Genomic DNA, 27,502 nt, shown 5'->3' with positions numbered 1-27,502 from the left:
AAAGCACAAGTCATAATGAACTACACAAGGATTCTTAATAAGCACTACTTCCTATGTGTAACTTCAAAACTTTTGGATAAATCGACGATCATTTAAGGTTTTTCTGGTCATATTTTTTGTAATCCAGAATAAAAAGTATTAAAAAAGTGTTCAATTAGTTATATATATCATAGTAGCGAGCTAGATAATAACAATGGCAAGTATTTCAGCATTTATTGGGTAGAACACAAATCTAGGGTGCTCGCATAATGCAGCTTAACTGCATAAAAATAGCAAGTTAGTATTAAGCGTTATCTTTATTAGCTTTGATCGTCTGTCTTTCATACACACATTCCAAGATAAAATAAATATAATTTCAAAGTGCTTTTAAACCCATGTAAACTATAACACCTGTTTTTTAACAACAAATTGTATGGCACATAACGGTAAAACTGATTTAAAGAAAAAGAGTCCACAAACAAAACCTTGTAAATTAACTATGGTATACAAGCACTAATAATGGGTTTGTTGAAAATATATTGGTCAAATACAGAAATGTATTAACTAACTACACTGTTATTGGACTTAATATGATGAAAACTGCCAATGCAATATAATGTATAAACTGGGCCAATACAGAATAACTCGACCAATATAGATTTTTTTCTGTATTGGCCGAGTTATTCTATATTGGCCGAGTTGACACAAGTGCAGGATTTCGGAACGTCTCTAGATTTTACATCGAAAGACACGATAAACACAAACTGAAAGCAGGGCTCACGCTACCAGGCGACTTGGGCGAAGAAGTCGCCTTCCCGAACGTCACTTCGCTTTCCCCGACCCCCAAAAGCGAAAACAAGTCGCCCTGTTCTTGACGATACTCGCTTTCAGTCGCTTCCGTCATCGGACATTTTCAATTTTTACCAAGTTGATGAAACATCAATTTTTTATTGATAATTAAAGAAATTCAGACATAAACGATTCATTGTCTTTAGAAAAGAGGTTGAAGCATTGTCTTCGCAATGTGAAGCAGGTTATTTGATAAAAATACAACTTTTTATCACTTCGTGCATTTCCGCAAGTTCTTACTCGAAAACGTACATCAACCTAAATTTCGGCGGCAAAATAAGTTTGTTACTTCATTTAAACGTGATAAAAGTTGCCTCCAGTAAATGTTTAATCCATTTATTGCATTAAAAACGTTATGTTCCTTTCCAAATAACTTGTCAAACATCGTTTATTTTTGTAAATTTTCTTGCATTCGTCCGCCATTGACCGATTTCTAAACTACGGATCTAAACCGGACCAGCTATGACCGAAATCCGTACTTTTACAATAATTACTACGGACGCACGGATGGAACAGCTGACAGAAGAATATTGACCCCAAAAGGGAAAATTACGCATTCCACATGCATTAAGAGACTTTTGGTTACATCTAATTGATTGGTGTATATAATTCCCTATATTTTTTATGGATTGTTTCAAACTATTGATTAAAATTGCTTAACTCTGAGACTATTATACTAATATCAATATATTATGGCCAAGCTTAATAACTTTTATATTTTTTTATGAGAAACACTGAATTTCATACACAAAATAATTTTTAATTAAATTGTAATTGATATATTATAATTTCTTTACATTTTTAAAATTTATTTTAGTGCTAGATATTTAGTTGGTAGTTTCTCACAAGAACCTTAGTAAAATTTAAACAACTTTTAATTTAAAATGTTAATTTAATTGTAATTTTTTTACTCAGATATGAATTGAACAATACAAAAAGAACATTATTTACATATGGCCCTTTATACTATTGTAAAATCCAAACATTGTAGCGCACCGCGCGAATGAGCACTTCTCTTTCAAATCTCACCACTTCTCCCTATCAGTTTCAAAAAGAGAAGTCACTTCTCCCTATAATTCTGAAGTAGTGTGAGCCCTGTGAAAGTAAACAGTTGTTTTGAAGACGCAGTTGTCATTTAGTTATCTTAAACATGCTGAAAATGTCAGTATGGCATACATTTCAGGCGAAAGACGGTCACATTCATTTAAAAGGTACTTTGAAAGCAGACGATAGAACTATTTCAGGTTTGGGGAACGAGTAGATTATCACAAAGTTCATTTCTTGACGACCTCATAATTTCACATCGATTTTAAATTAGTTTCTGCATAACACATGCAATGGCAGTACCTTTCCAATTACTATTTATGTGTTGCGTCTAAATTTAAGTTGTAACACTTTATAGTGACTGAAAAGGGTAGAAAAATTCATCAGATGAGAAAATGCTGAAGACACCTGGAAACAGCACGAGATCATTATGTATTGCATCTAATAAAAAGAAACAAACTGAGATTTGGATAGTTCCACTTCAAGGTAAAAATATTTCTCTTTTGAAATGAAATTAAAAAAATTTGTAACACTGTAGTTAATTAATAAAGATATTATTACGTGTATTTCTGTATTGGCCTTTGGCTTCGCCTCAGGCCAATACAGCAAGCCTCGGACCAATAACAAGGCCAATACAGAAATACTTACGTGATAATATCATAGTATATTCTGATGTGAAACTGTGAACAGTATTCTTGATCTTCTAATTTCCAATTTCCCTTTTTATTTTTATGACAAATATTACTAATTAAATACATCATAATATAAAATACTATTGAATGAATTGAATTGATATAATTATATGATCTAAGATCTACATGATCATATAATTGTACTATTTGTCATATGATTGTATTGAGGATCAAATGACTGTACTCTTGATCACATGATAGTATTCTTGATCACTGTACATTTCAGAGTATACATTCATATTATCTCCCTTGTGTTTGCATAATTATCTCCCTTGTTCAAAAGGATTCCATGTTGTGTGTCATATTCCTACCTTAAACATTCAATATACAATCTGAACACAGATTCACTGGGAATTTATATCTCGATGTCATGTTACAAATAATTGTATAGACAGAAACTATAAATCACATTTTTACATAAATCATACAAGTTTTCTATGAAAACAGAAAAATATTAAGAACCTTATTTCCTAATTTTTGTAAAACACTAACAGACGATAGACCGCTGGAACAGTCTAGTAAACTATCTATCTTATTTACTTTACAAATATTATTTTTCATAATCACATTTAGAAATAATTATAAGCAAAAATAACATATTAGCAATAGCACATCATAATTTTTTCATCAACTGCATGTAGCAAAACAAGAGTAAAAAAATATAGTAATATAGATATAAAAAGTTATTAAGCATCTAGAAATGCATAGGTTAAAATAATATTTATATACATTGCATATGAATATAGCTAAGTGTGTTGTTCACTTTTTAACACCAATAACAACATCTTAAACAGTCAATGTAGGGGAAAAAATAACTTTTATCATATATAGTCAAGAACAAAACCAATATCATAAATCATTACCAATATATAAAATGAAAGAACCTTTGGTGTGAAAACTCACAAACAAAAAAATATGGAAATTCACCATTAAATGGTTTTGGTTTACAAGATAAAAGACAATACTTGCATTTTACCCGTATGTTCTATTTTCAGCCTTAGAGGCCATGTTGGTTGACAGTTTATGACGGATGACACCAAGTGATAGTTATAGGGCCAGGTGGTCTTAAATACAGGTAGTATTCCAGCAAGAAGACATATCATTGAATATTTGTACAAATTAACCTTTTATGGTCCCTCATATTAGATTTTTATTTTGATAAGTTAAAACCTTCATCACAATTTGAGGAGGATCTGAATGAACTATCCTGGAGTCTACAATTGTTTTTTACCTTCCTCCTGTAAAAATGGTCCTGAATTCTATATTTTTCTTTTTCTAAAACTCATTCGAAAGGGTTCCAAAATAAATGAAGGTGCTCAGAAGGGATATGAGGTATAGCTCCCCCATAACGTGTGATGTAATATGTTTTCTTGGCTACCTGTTTATACATGGCAAAATCATGGGTCATGTTTCAAGTTAAAGTTTAGGTTTAAGATTTGGTCACCAACTCATGGCCAAACCAAATCCCTGAGGCATCTATTGTTGAAATAATTTTCTATGACATAAGGACCCAACTTTAGCAAAAATCATTCAATTAGAATGAAACCTATACTTGATCTATAACATTTTTGACTACATTGTATATATAAAAAAAATCTATCAAGTGATTCAGGTTTTCCTATGAAAGGATATCTAATTAGTTGTTACAGGTCATGGTATAAAATACAATAGGATTGTTAAGGATTTACAGTATAATCATCCTGCTTCATGTGGAAAGGCGACACAATAGAGGCACAAAAGGACAAGGGCTTATATGTTATCCTCAGTCATATTCATATTAATACAAACATAGGAACTAGCAATTCCAATATATACAATGTATATACAATCTAATTTTTGTACTTTCCTTGGTAAAATTAAATTTAGTTGTTAATATCATTTGGCTAAATTATATTTTTCTCAGTATTTGTATACTCTAGTGAAATAGGCCAGACATTATCTCTTAAGATATAATTAATATCACATACAAAAAATTATCACAGATCTTGCAATTGCAAGTGAACATGAGTAAATTAAAAAAATATGTCCATTACTTATTCAGTCATGTACAATGTACAATTTTACAGACTTTCATTTTATGCCTGTCACTTGAAACAAACATTTATTAAGATATGCCATTCTAAACAGTGTCTATAATTTCTGTCATAAAGTTAAACAGGACTAAAGAATTACTTACGAAAAAAACGTATGACTTCTCTGGATTCCATCTTGGTGTGGGAGACAAATTTTATAGATTTCTTGGGTTAAGGTTAATCCTAAATTCAAATATTTAGCGAAATGTGAATATTCTAAATGTTTTGTAAACATATTATTACAAAACAACAAGAACACAAAAATTATAGATCCCCTTTACAAAAAAAAGAACTAAGTCATCAAGGCCAATGGTATAAGTTCACTGTAAAACACAGATGGCAGATTGTAAATAATATCACTAATAAATATATCAAAATTTATGGAGAATCAAAAATGACCAAATTTTTATAAATATTGACTGTACTATAGAGTTCTGAGAAATACCCAGGAAAATTCATGTTTAGCCCTTTTTTATGAATCTGACATTCATAATCAACCTCAAATGAAATCAAATACAAAAAAAAATACAATACACAGACTCTAAAGATTAGTGGAGAAACATAATAAGTCTGCATGTCAAAATTTCAGTATAACTTTACATATTAAAGACTAGCTAATATATAAATGAAATTGACAAACATTTCACTTATATCTAACATAAATTTTCTTTATTCACAGCTTCTTTTTGTTCTTAGAACTAGCTGCAATGTCTGACTTTAATCCAATAAACATGTGTTTAACTTGTTCCCAACTAGGCAGCGGCCATTCAAACTCATTAGGTACAATACCATCACATCTAGACTCAAAGAATGTGAATAAAGGAAACCAGATACGTGTTCTCTTCTTATCACGTAACATAAGTGAACGATTGTTGGCAAGAGTGTGGTAATATAGAAACATACGGGAAGTGATGTAGAAAGCAACGAACACATCTATGGAGTAATGCTCATGGGCTGCTAGAATGAAGAATAGTGCAAACATATTGGCTACCCATGCTGAAGTATGGAGATAATACATCTTTCTTGGTGTGTCTGAAAAAACAGAAAAAATGATATCAAATATTTGACATACAAATGTATAGATAAACCTCATATGATAACTTATTGTTATTTTACAAAATAATCAATAGTATAATAAAGATAAGCACAAGGAAAAGAATAACATAAATATATCAAAGCGTGATAGCGCTGAAAAAGCATTTGCTGTATATTTTACAGAAAATGTCAGAATCAATATCTAGATTGTTTCTTTTCAACTGTTCCCATACGAAATATCTTTCATCCTAAACCAGTAATGTTATGTAACCTTTAGCAGAATAAAAATAAATTCTCAATAAAAGGCCTAGGGTTAACTATTAAACTTCCATTTAAATGTTTTGTTTCAGGAAAGTTCAATCAAACTTACTTAATTTTCAATACATAAGTCAAGCAAACACATAATTTTACACGATTTTGAAAGAACTGTAGAATAAAAACTGTGTGCACTCTATTTCACTTAAACAAAATGGCATTTACAAGAGGACTATAAAAGCAAATACTTTTAAAAACGGCAGCTTTGCAGCAAAATTAATATAAACTAGAAGAGCTCTGGCTACAAAATAAGACTGAAAAACTTAATAAGTGTTAATAATTCAGTGAAAAGATTAAACCACAACAACACAAACTCAACCTGTAACTTTATCAATAAATCAAAAATATAATGATAACTTACATTCAGTTATGAGAAAGTTGAGCATAGTAACAAAGACTGTATGTCCACTAAACATGTAATCTCCACAAGTCCTAACACCTGACAGTGTCATACCTAGTCCTGTCCAGATCTCAAACGTTCTACGTAGTTTGGTCCATATATCTCCATACAGCTTAAATAAATAAAATAAAAATCATTAAATAATTATTTCGTAGCAGATTATTTGGTGAAACTTTCAAAAACCTTTAATACAAATACAAATATTTTATTGTCACAAACACAATTACAATAATTGCCAAAAATCTAATATGCTTTATTCTATATATAATACAAAAATACACTCATAACCAGCATACTTCCTCCATTCAGTTTACATGATAACTTACTTTTTTCATTATGTTTATAACTACACCACAAATATATTCCCAAAATTTAATTATTATCTCAGATATTTTATAAAATTTACATTCCCCCAAAAATGCAAACAGAAGGTAATCTTGAGTGTTATGAATTTGTAATTGTTTACAAGAAAAAGAATTCAAAACATTTTAAAATATTGGAACATAAAATGGTAAATCAGGAGCTAATTACCCTTCCGGAGCACCTGAGTTCATCCCAGGTATTTGGTTAGGTTCTACATGTATTTACTCAGTATTCTATGATATAGTTTTGTTATAATTGGATGATATATCGTTGGATGATATAGTTTTGTTATCCTTGGATATAGTTTTGTTATCCTTGGATATAGTTTTGTTATCGTTGGATGATATAGTTGCTATTGTCGGATGATATAGTTTTGTTATTGTCGGATGATATAGTTTTGTTATCGTCAGATGATATAGTTTTGTTATCGTCGGATGATATAATTTTGTTATCATTGGATGATGTAGTTTTGTTATCACCGGATGATATAGTTTTGTTATTGTCGGATGATATAGTTTTGTTATCCTTGGATATAGTTTTGTTATAGTTGGATGATACAGTTTTGTTATTGTTGGATGATGTAGTTTTGTTATCGCCGGATGATATAGTTTTGTTATCGTTGGATGATATAGTTTTGTTATCCTTGGATATAGTTTTGTTATCGTTGGATGATATAGTTTTGTTATCGTTGGATGATATAGTTTTGTTATCCTTGGATATAGTTTTGTTATCGTTGGATGATATAGTTTTGTTATCCTTAGATATAGTTTTTTTATCGTTGGATGATAAAGTTTTGTTATCGTCAGATGATATAGTTTTGTTATCGTCGGATGATATAGTTTTGTTATCGTCAGATGATATAGTTTTGTTATGGTTGAATGATATAGTTTTGTTATCGTCGGAGGATATAGTTTTGTTATCGTTGGATGATATATCTCTTTTAGTCTATTTCCATAGTAACATACCTTTCCTTCACATTTCAGATGTGCACCTGATACAGACAATGATGTTTTTAACATACAAGGTTTTCTATGCTTTGATATCATTCGATGATATAAGTATATCTCTATTTCCATAGTAACATACCTTTCCTTCACATTTCAGATGTGCACCTGGTACAGACAATGATGTTATTAACATACAAATACAGCGTAGTATAAAAATGGTTCCTATCATGGAAAACATTCTTCTCATTAATATAAATCTGTAAAACAACAATCTTCTTTTTTATATTAACTTTAAAAACACAAAACACATGTACTGATCCACTGAAAGTAATTTTTAAATTTGAGTGGAAAAAGGAAGTTTTTTCAACATACTTTGGAGTTCTCATTCTGTAAATTCTTTGACACATTATTATTGATTGATATTTTTTTATTGCTGTATTGATTGAGACAACTTGTCTAACCCCACTAAAATGTACATGTCCAAAGTCAAGAATGTTATCATTCTGTCCTTCTTTTTTCTATTCAAAATTAAATTTATGTTTCAAACAATAGATTGTATCAGTTGAATTTATCATGATTTTTGCAGACTGTCAGACAGAATGGGTAATTCTCATTGTTAAAGGCTGTATGAAAAACTCTATATGTCTACACCCCTATTACCCTCCACGAGGACAGCTCAGACCATCAATAAAAAGGTAACTTAGTTGGTTCTTTACTCAACTTCTTTATATTTGATTTTGCTTTGGATCTTTTAAATTTGCACACTATTCATGAGTCTTTTGTAGACCAAAAGCTGATCTGGAGTACAAAATTTTATGTCTTGTAACTTTGATGAGTTTTTCTAAAGATTTTAATTGATGAAATTTTGTTTGTGTTACATAACCATTTGTTCAGAAAGACTAACAATCTATCTTCATTGACCTTAACTTATAATTATGGAAAAAAAAATATATGGTTTTGACTTAAACCAAAATCTGTCATATTTTTAACAAACCTGTGTTTATGAAAGAATAATAAAACAATCCATGTTAAGCCTAGTCCTAATGCAATAAGTTCACATGCTTTAAATGCCCATGATATATAGGGTACATTATCTAAGAATATATCTGGCAATGGAGGGTATTTCTCTGTATCTGGTACCCTGTCATGGACTATAACCATTACAAAGGAAGTCATTAAAAAAACTGTAAATACATAAACGAAACTTAAAGCAGTCTTCCATAGCTCTGGGTCCAAATTTTTGGAGAAATGTCCCTGTCTCAATTGTTGCGAAATTTCATTTAAATCAGCATAATCATTGTCTTCCAAGGAGTCACTGCTATCCAAGCGTTCATAGTTTTGTGGAGATGATGACTGTTGGTACGACCTTGAGAGAGGTGTTGATGTTTTCTGGAATGTTCTGGACCCATTTGGTTGAGGGCTTTGGTTACCATTACTCTGCAATTGTACTTTTCTAATGATAAGCATTAACCGTTTAATATCTCCTAAAACCGTCAACTGTAATGGTGGCTGTTTCAAGTCATTTTCTGTCAGAACCAGTAATGCTTCACCATTGATCTTATGCTCATCGCAGAGTAACTTCTTGTATTTTTCAAAACCATTTTCTTTCAACCACTGACCAACTTGTTTACAATTCCATGTAACAGGATCAACCATCACTACAACAGATATGTATACAGTAAAATAACCTTCTTAGAAGTGGGTAATTAGAGAAGTTTAATGAGAAGCTGAATCATGTATAAATAAACTACAGTGGAGAGTTGGCATTCATACACCATCTTTTGATTCTTATATGTCCCCTTGAATTGATTTAAATAAAAATTAACGACTTCATTAATTTTAAATAAAATAGGCATACTGAAGCTAAGCTGCATTATCAAATAATATATAAAAGGTTAATGCATCTCCATAATCACATTATAATATAACAAGTATAATGTTCATGGTGTAAGAATATTAATTGAGAAGTAATAAGTATGCAGAATAGTTTTGATTAGTATGATTTACATCTGATTGGTTCTCTTGCATATATATGCATAAACTGAGAATGAGCCAAATCTAAAATCCCTCATGTGCCACTGCCTGCATGATTCTTACAGATACCAGTACTTAACTCAACTCAACATTTATGCATTCTTTTTTGTCTTGCCTGTGACACAAGTCACAGAATGTAATACATAAGGGTAAGTATCCCGCATCTATTTGTATAAAGCTTTACATATCCGAAACAAGAAGACCTTGAATGCTGATATACCATGAAGTTTTTCGTCTGTCATATTTCGGTTGCCCTTCATCTCATTTTCATGGTTCTGTGGTGGTTGAAAAAGATAGTCTTCTTTTTAAAGCGAAATGCTATTATTATAAGTAATAAAATGACTATATTTGATAAATGGGTATCTTGCAATGTCTACATGTCTGTTAGTTAAGGTTCACCTGACTAAAACCTCATTTCATGGATCAGTAATGAAGGATAAAATCATGTGGTCAAGTACATTACTATTTCTAAATACACATTCTATATACTTAAAAATGCAGCAAACATTCTAAAAGATGTACATGTATAGACCTAACCTGACTACTGAGATTTAGAAGTAACAAGACTATGTCCATGAAAACTTAAAAGTAAAGTAAAAAGACTCAATTAAGAAAAAGTTGTCACAATATCAAATAATTTTTCAATTAAAATGTTTCTCATTTAGGGAATACGTTGTAGCTCCCCATTTGGTAGGTTGTTCCTTATCTGTTTAAAGCTGATCTGAGCATCAGTGCTTAACCTTATGCAGCCTGCACCTTAGGGGCGGATCCAGCCATTTTAAAAAAGGGGGGGTGTTTCCAACCAAAGGTCCTCATTCAAATGCATTGATCGTTAAAAAAAAAGGGGGTTTCAACATTATGAATAATAGAGATAGCCCATTTCGTACATATACCAAGGGGAAACTTCGTGCAAATCATTATTATTTACTGTTTCATTGCATTTAATTGAAAAAGGTGACTTTGTGGCAAATAAACCAACATTTTTATAGAAAACCCACAGCCTTTAATGCAGAGATTTTTGTTATAAAATTTTAAGCATAGGTCACTAACTTGCTTTTCTATGATATGCTAGTGTTTATTGTTTCGCCAATAAGGAAAATCACTACACAAATGTACGACTTGAGATATTGTCTATTTATTGACTAACATAGTAAAACATGCCAAGTTATATAATCGTTAAACAGGAAGAGAGAGAGTTAATGTTAAATGTCAAACACACATCGGAAAACCGTTTCTGGAATATGAAACTACCTGGCGTTATCGCTTTTTTTTCTTCTTTATTTTTATACAATTATAAACACCTTCAAACGGTAGACTGCCCTCTGGTGTTGGGGATTATTCTGCCCCTTTAATACAATAATTAAACACAAATAATAATGAACTGTTCTATATACATTTGGGAATCTCTCCATAATACTCATTCAGTACATACATGTAACATAGTCATTGAATTTTTTTGGAAGTGAGCGCTGGCGATCCAGTTGACTAATTGAATCGGATGATGAGATATTTAGTTTTGTTGAGGTCACATCGTAGATATACTATGTCACCAATTTCTAGATACAGACACATGGGTAATTTGCCTGATGGACACTTTGTCTTCTCGCTGTGTGGATGATTCTTTAATCGTTGTTCGTGTTGAGCAATAATTAGGTTTTGATCGGTGAGCGGTATTTGGTTATTTGAAAACTGATCTCTCTGTGTCCACATTTCTCGTGCAGATAATCCTCGATTTCGAATACGTGTATTCAGTCGAGCTGTGACAGGTGAAAGCGTTAATGGTGTTAATACTGGGCTTGACGGTTCGAATGAAGTATTTCATCTTCTAGTTCCTGAATAGCTTTCTCAGCAACGGGGTTTTTATTTACATTTTTGGGACGGCCCTTCCCGTTTAACGATTATATAACTTGGCATGTTTTACTATGTTAGTTAATAAATAAACAATATCTCAAGTTATATAATCGTTAAACAGGAAGAGAGAGAGTTAATGTTAAATGTCAAACACACATCGGAAAACCGTTTCCGGAATATGAAACTACCTGGCGTTTACAAAAAGTTCTGAACAACCTTTAAATTCCAAAAAACCTGGTGTTGAGTCACTAAAGTCTAGCACACCCTAAAAGGTGTACTTGATTTGGTCCATATTTATATTTGTTTCAACCAATAACTAAATTAATAAACTTGTTTCAAGGAAATCAATGCTAGCACTGCATGCAATATTATATCTCTCAGTCACCGAATTGCCAAATATGAGAGCAAGGGGAAAGGCTGTGGATTTTTTATAAAATTTCCATATGTTTAGCATTGAATCAACACAAGGGTACATAATCCTTAAAGGCTTATGCCAAGTTATCATAACTGTTCTGCCTTATGCCAGTTATACCAACTAAAGTTATGCCTTTAAAATGGTCCTCTCTAGTCCAAATAATTATAACGTCTGGCAAGGCTATTTAAATTGTTTTACCTAGGAAGGCGTCCAAGAAAAATAATAAAATAGCCTTGCCAGACGTCATAAATTATTATTTGGACTACTATGCATGTAGGTCCTCTCCAACTCCCATTTGAGAATTTTAATGCATGTAGTTCTCATGAGTCTCACCATGTGAGGAGGGATGGTAATTATTTTTATACAGATGTTAACCTTTATCTTAAACTTCTTTGAAGTATTGGTTTTTTGCTATTTACTTGAAACAAGCATTAGCAACCAGACATGGACCTCGGACCCAATTTCGATTTCTGGATTTTTGGAGTTATCTTCTCTTTCTTAAAATATAAATTAAATACTTCAAACCCCGTGCTATGACCCAAATTGAGTTTGACTATCAATTTTACATCATTAAAACGGATATATATGTATTTTAAAACAACATATCACTATTATTAGTAAGAAAAATCCATGGATTTGTAATTGAAAATTTGATGACCTTAGTAAAAATTTAAGAATGCCAAGTTTCTCACCAATTTCATGTATTTTTTAAATACGACTATTAAATTGTGCATTTTTTAATGCCATTTCATATGCACTTTCTAAATGAATGTTCACATATTTAAAGAACTCGTACAAAAAAACCTGTGACAGCACATTTAATGCACAGGCACTTGTCTCAACAAAAAATTGCCTATATACCTTAATATAACAAGTGTTATATTAAGGTATATAGGCAATTTGAGACAAGTGCCTGTGATTTAATGCCTTGAAATAAAGTTATCATGGCAAACTGTGTTCTTCCACAGTCGCCTGAAGATTTCATAATTATAGCGAAAAAATGGGGGAAATCAAATATTTTTGTAGTAGCGGGCCCGTTTTTCTCTATACTGATTATGAAATCACCAGGCGACTATGGTTCTTCAGAATAAGGCAGGTGCGTCTCTCGTGAATTTCCAACATTTTGAAGAAAGACTATAAATTAATGAAAATATTTTCAATAAAAAAAACCAAGGAAAACTAAGATTTTAACAATAATTATGTAGAAGATTCCTGCACGACTTTCAATGGACTTTCGAAGTTTTTAACTGTTTCCAGGAATTCGTAACTCATTTTTAGTGCAATCGTGAAACTGACTATACCGCACATTTATATTCAGGGATCTTCAGGAGCATCAGATTTCCCACAAAGTAAAAAAAAATAAAACAAAAATAAAATTGGAACAATAATAGCAGGTCCTTCCACTAAAGAAGATGTGGTGTCAGTGGCGGATCCAGCCATTTTAAAAAGGGGGGGGGTCCCCAACCCAGAGTAAAGGGGGGGGGGTTCCAACTATATGCTCCCATTCAAATGCATTGATCGGCCAAACAAAAGGGGGGTTCCTACCCCCGGAACCCCCCCTGGATCCGCCACTGGGTGTAATGAAGTAAATGCGATAATTGCCGATGAAACTACTCTAAATAAACTATTTCAGTCCAGGAATTCGTATGCGCATTTTTGATGCAATCGTGAAACGGACTATCCAACACTGAATGTTTATTAATTTCTCACAAACTTATATATATCAGAGGAGCATTGGATTTCCGATTTCCCGCTAATTTGTATACCTGATTACCGAAAAATATGATAATAAGTAAAACAGGCATGCAAAATCAACTTCTTAAAATTACGTTGAGATTCATCAAATGCACCTGCCTCGCATTAGTAATGAATAATTGTAGTACTCTTATGTAGGCATCAAAATTTATATGTCTATAACCACAGGCTCTTGGGTATATGGTACAGATAAAAAAATAAAAAAAATTGTTGATTAAATCATTCAATTTTCTATATTTATAATGCATATCTATCACTTCTGTACATGTCTCACCTAGTTTCGAGTGATTTAAACGACTCAGAGAAAATACCCATTTTTACTATCCATACTAAGAAACAAGCCCTTAGGCTTTTATAACTGACTATATGATATAGACTTTGCGTAATATTTTTTTAGATATGTATAAATTGTAAAGATATAATATTCCCCATTTCCATCCTCTATTTTCATGACAATAGGCACAGTAAAAGTAAACTTAAAAGAAGTCCGATGTCAGAATAGGTAACAAATTAAACTTTAAAAAAAAAAAAATGACAATGATATACACAAATTAATAAAAAAAAAATTACTACAAGTTACAGACACGCCAGCTCAATCCCTCCTTTAAACTTATCGAAAGAGTATGTCTTCATCATATGGATATCAGGCGCAATCCCTCCCGTAAGAGGTTTAGTATACATGTATATCATACCATTATAAAATATATGAGAATAACATAAACCGTATCATGCAAACAGCTGGTTTTAGAATAAATGTGATTATTTCTGATGAAGGTTGGAATCCCCCCTTTTTTTTTTGGACGATCAAAGCATTTGAATGGGAGCATGTAGTTGGAACCCCACCCCCTTTACTCAGGGTTGACAACCCCTCTTTTTAAAATGACTGGATCCGCCCCTGTAGTGTAATAATTTTTCAGTAATACATAGATTTCTTTCACTAAAATCTAATACGGTGTTACATACACGAGCAAATCGAACAAGTTGAGATATATAAACACCATAAGATGGTGACAAGGGAACGTCACCATCTAAAAATGGATAATTAACAATAGGAAATGAAAAATGATTGTATCACCAATTTTGGTATTAAGCTTTCCGTTAATGGTACAGATATCACAAGATCGAGGAAAGGGCAGTGTTCATTGTTAGTTCTAGCTTTATTTAAAATTAGTTCAACAGGACAAATCTCTTTAATATACATCTCGTGTGGGTTTTTTTTATTGGCTAGAGGGTTGAGATCTCACAAAACATGTTTAACCCCGTGGCATTTAGTCAGGAGCCTCTGGCGTTTGTTTGTCTTGCATGTATTTTTTTTTTTTTTTTTTATAAAATTTAAGTTTGTTAAGCTAAAACCCGACTCCAGGTGAGGATTTTTTTTCGTTGTGTTCAAAACCCATTACTGTGGCCCTGGGCTGCTTTCTGCTTTGGTCGGGTTGTTGTAACTTTAACACTGACATTCCCGATTTCCATACTCACTTTTATTGGTCTCCCAGTCGAACTTAAATAAATCTAAGTCTTTTTTCCAAGTGAATTTTTGCTTGTTAATTTTTATGACATTTGGTCTCTTGTGAAGATTTGTCTCATTGGCAATCATACCACATCTTCTTATTTTTATATCATCAGATCACTTTTGGTGAATATTGAATTTATGGTTAACACATGCCTTTCGCCCTATCGCGTTTTCGCCTTCGTCTTCTTGTTTCCATTTTTTCATGATAGGAAATATCAAAGATTGAATGATTTAAGAGTAATGAAATAAAAGGAATATTGTATATACATTCCTGCTTTCAAAATCCATTCACTGATACTTGACAAACCAGATTCAAAAGAACACTTGTTTGTCAGCTTTATCTCAAAATCACAGTATTGTCTTTAAGACACGGCAGAATCCAAGCATAGTTTCTGCAGTCCTTGCAGTAAGTTCAACATCGGCCCCTTATTAGAATACCAATAGATTAGAATACGAATAACAAAAACCGAAAAAAGATAGCATAACATAAGAGACTTAATAATTTTGTTAACAAAATTCTACATCGATAGAATCAAATTATCATTGGAACAAACCAATATGATAACACTAAAACAGTATTTAAAAGAAAAGTTATTAATAGAAAACATAGTTTTTATAAGAACAAAATACTCAGTAGGGCAGAGAACTGCTGGAACATCTGGGCTCCTTTATTGTCATAAAAACAATGATTATTAAACAACAGACGCCATATACATTGTATGTATTCTCTAACCAAGCAGCCTTAATTTGTCTTTCAATCATATTCTGCAATGTACCAAACTATTTTCAGTTGTGTCTATTTGGTTTGTTGTTTATCTTCTGTTCATTTATTATGACTATTATGCATAAAATGTGTCAGTGTAACCAGGAACATATATATTGTTAGATCTACTGTCCCAAGGTGTAGCTTTACTGTTTATTCATGTGAAAATAAAAACGAAATTCATTATAAAAAAACTTTTTTTTTAGCATAATGTATGATTTGAAAATGTATTGGAATCAGTTTGATATTTGGCGTCATTTCTGTTATCCTTTCAATTCTCATTGGCTGTTACGGAGTCTTCGAAGTATGTAAGAGTTCAATTTCAAGTTTCAGTTCGATACTGTATTCGAGTCTAGTTAAAAAAAATAGGTTTTTGAACTAAAGAATTGACTTAATACAATATGAAATAATGTATGTTGTATATATCAAAAATACAACTGATTTCAGATAACTAAAACGGGAATGGTCGTTGGACTTGAGATGCCAAAATGTATACCGCTCAGTTACTATAATTAACACAGCCTACAGTAAAATCAAAGAAAAGAAACTTAAGTAAGCCTTGAATACTCTAGTTCAGGGAAACAATGCGCATGTGCAAGATCGATCGTGATTTTGGGTTTTCGACTAAGGGACGACATCAAAAGATTAGCCCGAATAATGTCAGTCGTTATATTCCGCTGATCTCCGTCTAATCTCCGATTGCTACATTAGCCTCGATAGGCTATAGGCCGCTAGAGGGCGCAGAATTATTCGAGTTATCAAAAGATCAATGTAAGATAAAAAACTTAATTCAAATAGTTTGGGGGTGGGGGGTTGAACTGCTGCAAGATTTGCTTATCCGACATTGATTTTTACATATATCCATATGGGTTAATCGATTTTTCCCAAATTAAGTTAAGAGGGGGTGGGGGGTCAGTGAAAAAACTATGTGAATTAAGTTTTTTATCCTTCATTGAACTTTTGATGTCGTCCCTAATTAGATACGAGATTTGATAAACTGGGGGCATTATCAGTTTATTGATTTATAAGATCGGCATCGTTATTACTGTAGTCAGATTAATGCATACTTTATTTTCACATGCTATGGCAAACGAAAATATATACAACATATGACAAACAAAAGGCAGCAGAGAACAGAAGTTACAGAGTATACAATAATATTATGACATTATATGTGATCTAATTTTCCAAGCGGCTGCATTTGAATAAATGCATAGTTTTGCTGTCAGAGATTTAGAATAAATTATCTTACTTGTGCCGATTTGGCCAAGAATAGTAGAATAAATATAAAATTCTATACGCACAGATATACGTTGGACATGATAAAACAAACTGATATTCGTCCTCCAAAACATTCATATTGCAACATATACAAATTCTATTTTCTCTTTGAGTATTCAGATAACGACCAACTTCAACATTTAATCTAAGTCTGCTGCTACGCAATTTTGTTAATATAGATACATTACAATGAAAATCTAATAAAATTGAGAAAGGAAATGGGGAATGTGTCTAAGCGACAATAACCCGACCATAGAGCAGACATCTTTCAAAACCAAATACTACTTTATATCGTTTATAAATACAAAGTTTGTTACAATCTTCTAAAGCTGAAGATTCCACTGACATATTAAAACAGACTATTTTGACCGTTATGTTAATTAATCTTAATTACAAAAGGAACGGTTTTATATATGTCACCTGACTTTGGGCGTTATGTATTCGGGTTTAGTTTTCTGTAATTAGTTAATACTTCAGTTTCATTATGTATATTCATTTGTTAAAATTTACTGTTTGCAATAGCATGAATTGTTCTATATAATAAGAATGTTCTTATCCCGGGCATACAAACAATGCCGTATTTGGCAAAACCTTTTCAACTTTTGATCTTCAGTGCTGTACAACTTTGTACTTTTTTCACTTTCGATCTTTTATATCTGGGCGTCACTAGTGAGTCTTGTGTGGACAAGACGCGTTTTTGGCGTATTGAATTTTAAACCTGATGCTTTTTGTTATCTATTAATCATGCTTTTCTTTGTCTAATATGGTCTCCTTTTTATTTGTATTGTAGTCCTGTAATATTATGTTGTCATTTCAATGTTATATTTAACTTTGCCATTAAAGTGCGAGGTTTGGCATGCCATAAAACCAGGTTCAACCCACCACTTTTATTCCCCTTTAAAAGTGTCCTGTACCAAGTCAGGAAGATGGCCATTGTTATAATATTGTTCGTTTCTGTGTGTGTTGCATTTTAACGTTGAGTCGTTTGTGTTTTCTCTTATTTTTGAGATAAGACGTGGCACGGTACTTGTCTATCCCAAATTCATGTATTTGGTTTTGATGTTATATTTGTTATTCTCGTGGTGTTTTGTCTGTTGCTTGGTCCGTTTCTGTGTGTGTTGCGTTTCGGTGTTGAGTCGTTGTTCTCCTCTTATATTTAATGCGTTTCCCTCGGTTTTAGTTTGTTACCCCGATTTTGTTTTTTGTCCATGGATTTATGAGTTTTGAACAGCGGTATACTACTGTTGCCTTTATTTGAGTGTTACCTTCACGCAAAAATGGACAGATTCATGCTGTGATGTTCACTTAGCAGATTGTCTGTATATTCAAGAAGGTACGGGTGCTATTTCATTACCATATCTGAGGAACTGATCTTAGGTCATAAAAATAAAAGTCAATCAACACCTAGGCCATATGGTATCATAAAGTGTTACCTTAAACTATAAATCTCACCAGGCGACAGTTAGAGACAATTAATATACCCTTAATAATCGTAATCATGTTCTGACAGTTAGGTACCATTAAAATATATGTTCAAAATGCTAGCTCTGATTGCATCCGTGTATTTACATACATTTGTTGTGCTTAATTCAAATGCATCGGATATTGACAATTTTTGAAAGGAGGGGGATCTGAGTCGTTCAGCATTTTATTTTGATATATTGTGAAGCATACATAATATTGTATACAGAATTTCAATGAGATTTATTAAGATCTTAAACAGAAAAAATTCTGCATTTGATTACATACTTTTAATGAACAGTTCTGTCGTATATTTATTTCTGTGTCAGAAAATCCACGTTATTAGGTAGAAAAATGATACTAAATGCGATTTTTTATTTTGCTATACTATAGAAAAAAGACCCCACCCCCTAGACAAAAAGAAAACAATTATTGTCGTCTTGTCGAAAGCAAGGAGGTCTTTAAGATTTATGAGTGAAATAGCTGCCTACTTGGATCTTTTGACATACATCCTTCTTTTTGACAAGATTCGCGAAAGCGATACTTAGCGATGCTAGGTTCCGTCGTCAGCATTCACGCCGACTAATTCAGCATTTAGGTTCAGTCTGTGGTTACAGTTTTGTTTTACATCAAAATCGTTGTCAAACATAATGGAATTTCGGGAAATTGGGAGCTTCTTTATGTCCAAAATACAGTATCCAGGGCAAAATTTTGCAAATATTTATTTTCATTTTTCCGTATTTTACTACTAGATGGACTTCGTTTTTCCTGAACAGTTTTAATTTCATGTTTTGTCTCAGGTTAAATATCCATGCAGGTCAAGATCATGATAATGATATATGAATGTTGAAACTATTTTGTTCTACATTGTGCTGGACTTTCACTCGTTTGTTCAAAATGCAACAGTCAGAGTAAAGACATTGTATATATCTTATAAGTGACTGCGGCTTTTTTGCTAAGATTTTAATTCCATATGACGATCTGTAGCTGTTTGATTTTATGGGAACTTATTTTTATTATGGTTTGAATAAGGAACGTATATATACTGTACCAAGGTTTAACGGTCAGATTATTTATACAATATTGAAAACATAACATTTATGAAGCCATTGATGTTTATTTTTTATTGAATACATCGTATAATATCATTCATTACGACTATGTATTATGACCAGCAACAACTTTTCAAAAAGCTCCGTCTTACATGACATTCATATGGTTTAGGTTGTTTATCTATATTCTCCCGAAAAAAAGCTAAAGAGAATAAATTATGTAGTGTCACCATTGTATGATATACTGTTTTGGCAATTAATGCCATTACGCCAGCCTGTTTCTGGAAATTATTCTCAATCGACAAAAAAATATATTTCTGCATATAAACTTCTTCTAAGTTCTTAACAGCTTCCAGGGACTTGAAGGACCTCGTTCCTTCTTTATCAAACATTTCATTTTGGCTATTTGCAAGCAGTATTTTCAAAGGAGTAGGGCCACAAAGGGTAAAAAACGGCCCCGTCTCAGAAACTGACGAAATTACTGCAGAATGACCCCTTACTAGGGTACTGTATAAATTGATAACCATCAGGCTTGTAACTCTGTTTGTTTAATTTTACTGAGCGTCAGAAAAGACCATGGTGAAATCCTATTTTAACAATTTGTGCGTAACGTCAAACTGATTTTACTTGACGTTCTTATACTAATATAATCATTTTACCACAAGAATTGTTTTGCAAAGTATTTCTTGAACTCCATACACATAGTTCCTTCTTTATATATATATTTATTTACAGAAACTTACTAAAAGACAGACTAAAGTGACAAACAATGCTCCAACTACATTAAGTACAATTGCACTCGTTTTCGGCTTTGATATTCACGAAATAGAAATTGCAGACAAACAAAATTCCATAGCATAGATTAAATTCAAAGTTATAAACAGTTTCCAAACATATTAGAGCATATTAGTCTAATATTTAGCAGAAGGCACATTCAAAGAAAGCTGTAAAATATCTTAGCGAGCGGAGTATAGACGATTTAAAATCTTTAATAAAAGTTTTACGATAGTTGTCTCATTGGTAATCATGCCCTGCCATCTCTTACATTAGTATGAATAGAAAAGCCGTGAATACGCTGAAACTGAAAAGAGTTTATTTCCTGGAAAAATAAAGAATGAAAGCAATTCGTATAGACATTACATATAATTCCATATGATATAATCATATAACACATAATACACAAATGTACCACACTTGCACCCATAAACACCACGCTCGTTCTGGCAGATTTACCTGGCGACTCTAAAATCAACATTCAGAATAAAATGTATGATCGATAGTTTCATTTTAAAACTGCTATTTATACACGAACGACTACTGACACCTAAAAAATATTTATAATTTATGCTGTCTCTATAATTGTACCTTAAGTGCGTAAAAATATGTACAACTCTTAAATTAATAAGAATATATTTCAATTGTTCAGTGGATACGTTTAATATTTTCCCCAAGGTTTTTATCTTGTAATTGTTCTTAAAAAAAATATTTAAAAATTAAAATTGACAAAATTCTCACTTCTAGTTGTCAAAAGCGGATAAGTTTATTTTTCGGCTTTACTTGTTTTAACTATAGAGTTGATGATAATGTAAGCTAGGTCAATTAAAGTTATGTATTAATCAAAACTATGAATAAGTACAATCAATATACATAATCTATTATTTTATTCTATAGTTTGTCTTCTTGAAAATGTCTGATGAATATGTTATATTCAACAATAAAATACTTTAGAATTTTTGAAAAACCTTGCTTACTTGAAAATTAAAAATCCAGTACAATGTGTTCAAATAGTGTGTGTGGAATACTAAGATAAAGTCAAGGAGACAGAGACCTAACAAGGATTGATACAGTATTCTATTCTTCAATGACACTCTCCTCACTGTCACTTTCGTCTACGGCTTGTGGAATAGATGCTGCATCTTCTAGATATGCTCCCCAATTCTGGACTCCATAAGATATATCCTGATTATGCCTTGCATAACCAAGATACCAGAGTATTGAGGCAATATGGGCACATACTCCAACGACACGAGCTCCTGCTCTGCATTTACAGTACCATGCAGTAATTTCAGCAGATGTGTATTCTATCCACAAGATGTAGGTTTTTGAAGAAACATGACGGCTCTGAAGTTTCACACGTATCAAATGGTCATCCTCTTTATGAACAAGAATTTGACAATTGCCTTCTAGATGTTCCTGAATGTAACTAGTGCTAAGCTTTATTTGATAGACACCGCACGTTATGTTTCTAAGATCTTCTTCATCAAGAAGTGGAAAATCATCTAAAATATTATCAGGCTCTTTCCAAATTGTTTTACGCCTCTCCAAATTTTCTTCTTCTACCCTCTGTTTCAGTGTATTTACTCTTTTAGACAGATAGAGCATTTTTGCTGCCAATGCTTCTTCATTATCACATCCTTTTTAAGCAAGAAAATTTCAATCATTATACTAGTACATGTATATAGTTTTATAACAATGTTTTAATCAAATATAACAAAAACGGTGATGTGATTTCCAATGAGACAACTTTTTACAAGTTTACCAAATAAAAAAAATACCACAGTATGGAGCATTGTCTCATTGGCACTCATACCACATCTTCCTATATCTATATACAAAAGAACAATAGTTTTATATTATCATGTGGTATTATTTTTCATTTGTCTTATAAATTTTTTTTAAATTGCTTGTTTGTTTAATTTGCTATCTATTGAATAGTTAGGGAAAAGTGATTATTACTTTTAAGAGAAGGATTTTTTTACATACATTTTCATAAAAATATTTTTTTTTAACTAATTGGAATAAGGCAGCTCTCTCAGTGTGAATTTCCTAGTGAAAAAAATGTCTTTAAAATATCGCAAATTCTTTTTGATCACTATTTATGATTTGATTATATACATATACATTACTAATCACAGTTACCACTACGAGCTATCTTAATAGTAAGAGTGTTTACCTGGAGACAACGGCGGCAAATATTTATTTGATATTCCACATACAATGCAAACATAATCTCCGATATATGGAACTTGTTTATTTGGTAAAACATGGCTCAGATACTTCCATCTCTTGATTCTTGCATTAGCAGACTCTACTACCCATCGGACCTAGAATGAGAAAAAGAGTAATTTAGAGCTATTTTTCTAAAGCATGTAAAGTAAAGGTTTGGTTAGCTTGCTTGCTTTGTTTATATAGCTATCTGCTCAAACATTGTAATAAAGTTTTACTATTGCAATTAAAAGATAGGTAGGGTTTCAGCTAATATAATGCTATTGGTCACTTGAAATTGGATGCTTCAGCAAACATTTATAAAAAAAAAGCAAGAAAGCCAACCAAACCTTTTCACTACATGCATTGAGAAAACAGCTCTAAACAAAATGTCTGAAATTCATTACTGGCTGCAAATAAAACTCTGTATGGCAATATTAATTATGTTATATAAATGCATATGGTCACTTTTGCGAAATGTAACAGCAATACCATTACGTGTGCAGAATGAACAACATTTATGGAAGGTGAGCTTTTTTTTTTTGTTTAATTGATGTTTATGAGTAAAAAAAACTGTTAATACGGAAAAACAAAAATTATGCAGTTCTATAAGTTACTTTTCTTTATTTTTATTAGTGTCACAATATTCATACGGTAGTTTTAACAGTAAATATAAGCATATTTCAGTTGGGTGTGCTTTGTTCGAATAAGAAAATAAAAATATCTTAGCATGATACTATATAAAGTGACGCAGTTTCAAAATTAGTTTTGAGAATTATACTACACTATTTTGGTTGTAGGGGTACAAACCTTAGTAACTAATCTGCTTGCATTGGCTTCATCTGTTGTCATCTGTTTTTGACCTTTCGTTAAAAAACTTGGCATCTGTGACTTTATCCCCAAATCATCAAGAAGCTCCAATGAGTCCCTGAATCCTCTATCAACTACAAACACATCATTGTCTTGCACCCATTCTTTGATATCTTCTACATTTGTGTTTAACATATGTTTGAGGATTGCCGCATCATTATTTTTGCAGTCGGCAAAGTATGGTCCCAAAACAGTCACAAAGTACCCTGTAGTAGTAACAACTACCATTGGTTTAACCAGCGGTCGTCCCTTATGTAAGCTATATGACCTTCTTTGAAAATGAAAGTTTCCACTTTTCTGGATATAGATGTACGTGCCATCCAGCACTAATATAGCCTGTGTGTTTGTTCCATCCCCAAATAAAGTCTGAGCTAGTGGTCGTGTGTGCTGATTAACGACATCATCATGGCTGATGTGTTTAAAACCCAAATTTTGAGGTACGAAATTCTGAACTAAAGCTTGTCTGACACATGAAATGGCTCGGCGTAAACTTGATCTTGATATGTTGAAAATTGTAGATAGCACTTTATTTGAAATTCCCGACTTTAATTTAAAAAGGAAAATTCCAAGAGAAGTTCTGGTGCTTCGTGTAGGTGTATTTCTTACTAAAGTTTTGATGTAGGAATGAAGATCATTGAAGTTGTCCTTATTTATACCGGTTAATTTGATAAAGTCAGAGTCAGATAAAACGTTATCTGTATCAAAGTCAATTCTTGATTGTTCATTTTGTAAGGCTGTGTATCTTAACTTCTTCAAAAGATCCATAATTGTAGATCTGTTAAGGATGACATTATCATTTGTACAGTTTATTTTACTAATTGCATCTTCTGTAAAAGTATCTTCCGTCAAATGTCCCGGACAACAACGACATCCTGCAGGAATTATAACCTCTTTTTTAAGAAAGGTAGAAAATCTTGCTTGCGACGGAACAACAATTAGCTTTGGTCCAGGCTTTTTGCATATGAAACAGTATGAATGGCTTTTTGATGTAGAAGGTATTGAAAGAGATACTGATGGTGGACTAGATAAAACTGTAGATCTACGTTTTGCTGGTGGAACATAATCTTCATCGTCAGATAATAAATGTTGTACAACAGGAGATGGTCTGGTTTCCTTAACATAGTATTTGTGTCTACATGTATTGCATATCTTATCTTCTTGTTTATGTGTAATCAAAAAATTCTTCTTCAAATACTTTGCTACAGATTTATTGATTGATCTTCTTTCGTGTGGTTTAGTCCTTTTGTTGCATAGAACGCAAGGGTGAGACTTTGGACCGCTTCCAGGCATTCTGAAGTGAAATAAAGAAATTAATATAAATACAAGAACCACGATTCCAGTTTAGAGCCGGAGATTTGATGCATGTGATAATGAACAGCAACCCATCACAACGAAACAAAGCAACAAATCAAACATCTTATTAATTATTGTGTATAAAAATGCGTGTTCAGGGATGAAATTTGAACTGACAATATGAAATAAAATATGTAGTTTTTAGTCCTAACTCACTGACCTACTACACTACAAACAGTAACCATATGCATTAACCATATTTTGATCATATCATATTTGATCACTTATGGGAGACTGAATTACAAATGTAGTATGCAGGTATCTTAGCTTGTTTTATTTCTATTACACATCAGAAAGGAAATTTCTATATTTATATATAAATGATTCGTTGGATAACCATATCTTCTTTAAAAAAAATCAAAGGCCAAAAATAAACGTTTCAGAAAAATGTTATCAATTAATCAGTAAATCATGAAAAAAAGTATATCAGTGAATCAATTCAAACAATCACCAGAATGATAGTAGCGCATTATATGTAGGTTTAATAATATTAAAAAGAAAATAATAAAAAAAAAAAAAAAAAATTGCAGCCGCGAACCCTTTCTGTTTAATGTATAACATCTCCAGCCTAACGCTGTAACCACTACTCCACGTCGTCAAACGTATTTAATAAGGTAAATAAGTGGTATATAAATTAAACTTGGTACTGAAGCTAGTCGTCTGCTTTTGTTTGACATTTCCTTTTTTGTGTTTAATAATATGAGTAAAGATGTATTACTGCTTTAGTGTAGTGAATAAATCTATTTTTAAGACGGTTTTCGTAGAATAAATTCGCCTTTAATCGAAAGTTGCCCATTTTTTTTCATAACAAAGCTGACCAAGCCGGGCTTAAAAAATACATTTCAAAATCCTTTTCAAGTATACAATAACGTTAGAATTAAGTCCCAATTAATTTATTATTTACTAGTTATTTTTATTTTCCATTAATTTGTCCTGTTTGAATAAAAACAGTTGTTACTACGGGGAAAAAAACTCTGTCGGCAGTTGACAAATCTACGGAACTTTTTATTCCACTTTTTGCTATTTATTTTAAATCCGTAAATTAATTTTGACTTACCTTAATACGTAATCTCCAAGAAAAGCATACTTCAGTTGCACGATTTACATAATGGTTTACAGTCTATGTCAGAGAAAGTAAAAAAAATATCGAATATGTCACCGTCCGGCAAATGCCTGTACATCCATGTTTCTGCTTGGAAGAAGTGCAAAAAACATGCGCAATGTAATTTCAAAACACACACAAGAAAAACAGAAATATGATGAAATTTATTCAAAATATTATAAAAAGCTGAACTATATACATTGTTTCTATTTTAATGTAAGTTCGTGGTAAATGTATTAGACATTTCGCCACATAATTTATCGTACCTCAGAAATGACAGTGTCGAATCCGGATTTGCTTGTTTGCAAAAGTTTATTTTTCGATGTGGCCGCAGGCCTCGACCACGCTAAATATTGTTGCAAACGATTTCAAATTGTCAAACAATGAAAATGAGATAAGAATTACTTTGGTCGAGGCCTGCGGCCAATGCGAAATTGGACAAAGAAGTGTGAAATTCGTCGAGAATTTTGATGTTTTGAGCGTTTCGGTTTGATGTCGGGTGTTACGTCACATTAGTGACGTCATCAAAATAATTTTTTTTCAAATAATAACAAGCAACAATATTGGTAGATATGTTTTAGCTATAAAGGATCAACCTGGTTAATATTTATGTTTTTGTTATTTCATAGGGCCAATATAGGCACTTCGTGGCCATACTCCTTTCTTTTCCAATTTTCTCCCGTAATTTTTAAACACTATGTCCCGAAATTTTTCAAAATATTATTTATTTTACTTTATTACACATAAACATAAACAAACAAAAAACAGATGACACTCAACGACTTCACAGGTAAACGGGAAAGCGGCAGGCGTCCTAATAAACGCCAATTAAACAACGAATATTGATGTGTACCATATATGACTTTGCCCCCAGTTCATCCAAATCTCGCATATTCTCGCATGAATTTTAATTAAACGTTTGACCCAATCAGAATTCTAGGTCGCGAACAAGCTTTCCCTAAACTAGAGTAGGTATGTTTTTGAGCTATAAAACCAGGTTTATCCACCATTTTCTACATATGAAAATGTATTACCAAGTCATGAATGTGACAGCCATCTTTATTCGTTTAATGGTTTGGCCGTTTGATTAGGGAATTTCAATTTTGAAATTTCATCGTTATTTTTAAAATTTTATTTTACCTTTTTTGTATGAAAAGGAAATAATTGATACCCGAGAATAGTGTGAACAGGTTCTTTGTGGTATGTTTGCGGGATCAGTATACTTTTTGTGTGTGTAATTACTGGTTCCTTATACAAAGTATTAAGCATGCATTATATGAACTCAAACAGGCATCTAGTTTTTATACAATATTTAAGAGGTTATCAAAATAAAAAGAAATTATGGTATAGCGGTTGAAGTTTTAAAACATAAGT

General features: G+C 32.0%; 2 protein-coding genes across 5 annotated transcripts; both read right to left on the bottom strand.

Annotated features, from left to right (window-relative positions):
* Positions 1-283: 283 nt before the first annotated feature.
* On the bottom strand, positions 284-12,504 carry LOC143046133 (sphingomyelin synthase-related protein 1-like). 4 transcript variants are annotated; one of them, XM_076219135.1, is made up of 5 exons: positions 12,372-12,504; positions 8,691-9,354; positions 7,836-7,953; positions 6,348-6,498; positions 284-5,668 (listed from the first exon to the last, which is right to left on the bottom strand). In XM_076219135.1, the coding sequence occupies exons 2-5, from the start codon at positions 9,350-9,352 to the stop codon at positions 5,310-5,312; spliced, it is 1,290 nt and encodes a 429-aa protein (XP_076075250.1). In that variant the 5' UTR covers positions 9,353-9,354; positions 12,372-12,504; the 3' UTR covers positions 284-5,309. The 4 variants fall into 4 exon arrangements, with proteins under 4 accessions (XP_076075250.1, XP_076075251.1, XP_076075249.1 ...); XM_076219136.1 differs by having other exon boundaries at positions 12,330-12,488; XM_076219134.1 differs by having other exon boundaries at positions 12,416-12,463.
* An 8,390-nt stretch (positions 12,505-20,894) lies between these two features.
* Positions 20,895-26,785, bottom strand: LOC143046134 (uncharacterized). Its single transcript, XM_076219138.1, has 3 exons — positions 23,614-26,785; positions 22,772-22,922; positions 20,895-22,232 (listed from the first exon to the last, which is right to left on the bottom strand). Exons 1-3 carry the CDS (start codon positions 24,961-24,963, stop codon positions 21,670-21,672), a joined length of 2,064 nt encoding a protein of 687 aa, XP_076075253.1. The 5' UTR covers positions 24,964-26,785; the 3' UTR covers positions 20,895-21,669.
* Positions 26,786-27,502: the final 717 nt, after the last annotated feature.

This window comes from Mytilus galloprovincialis, chromosome 9, assembly GCF_965363235.1.
Source record: "Mytilus galloprovincialis chromosome 9, xbMytGall1.hap1.1, whole genome shotgun sequence".
NCBI classification, from domain to species: Eukaryota; Metazoa; Mollusca; class Bivalvia; order Mytilida; family Mytilidae; genus Mytilus; species Mytilus galloprovincialis.
The sequence above is the reverse complement of the archived record's forward strand: the minus strand, read 5'-3'. Positions and strand labels throughout refer to the sequence as shown.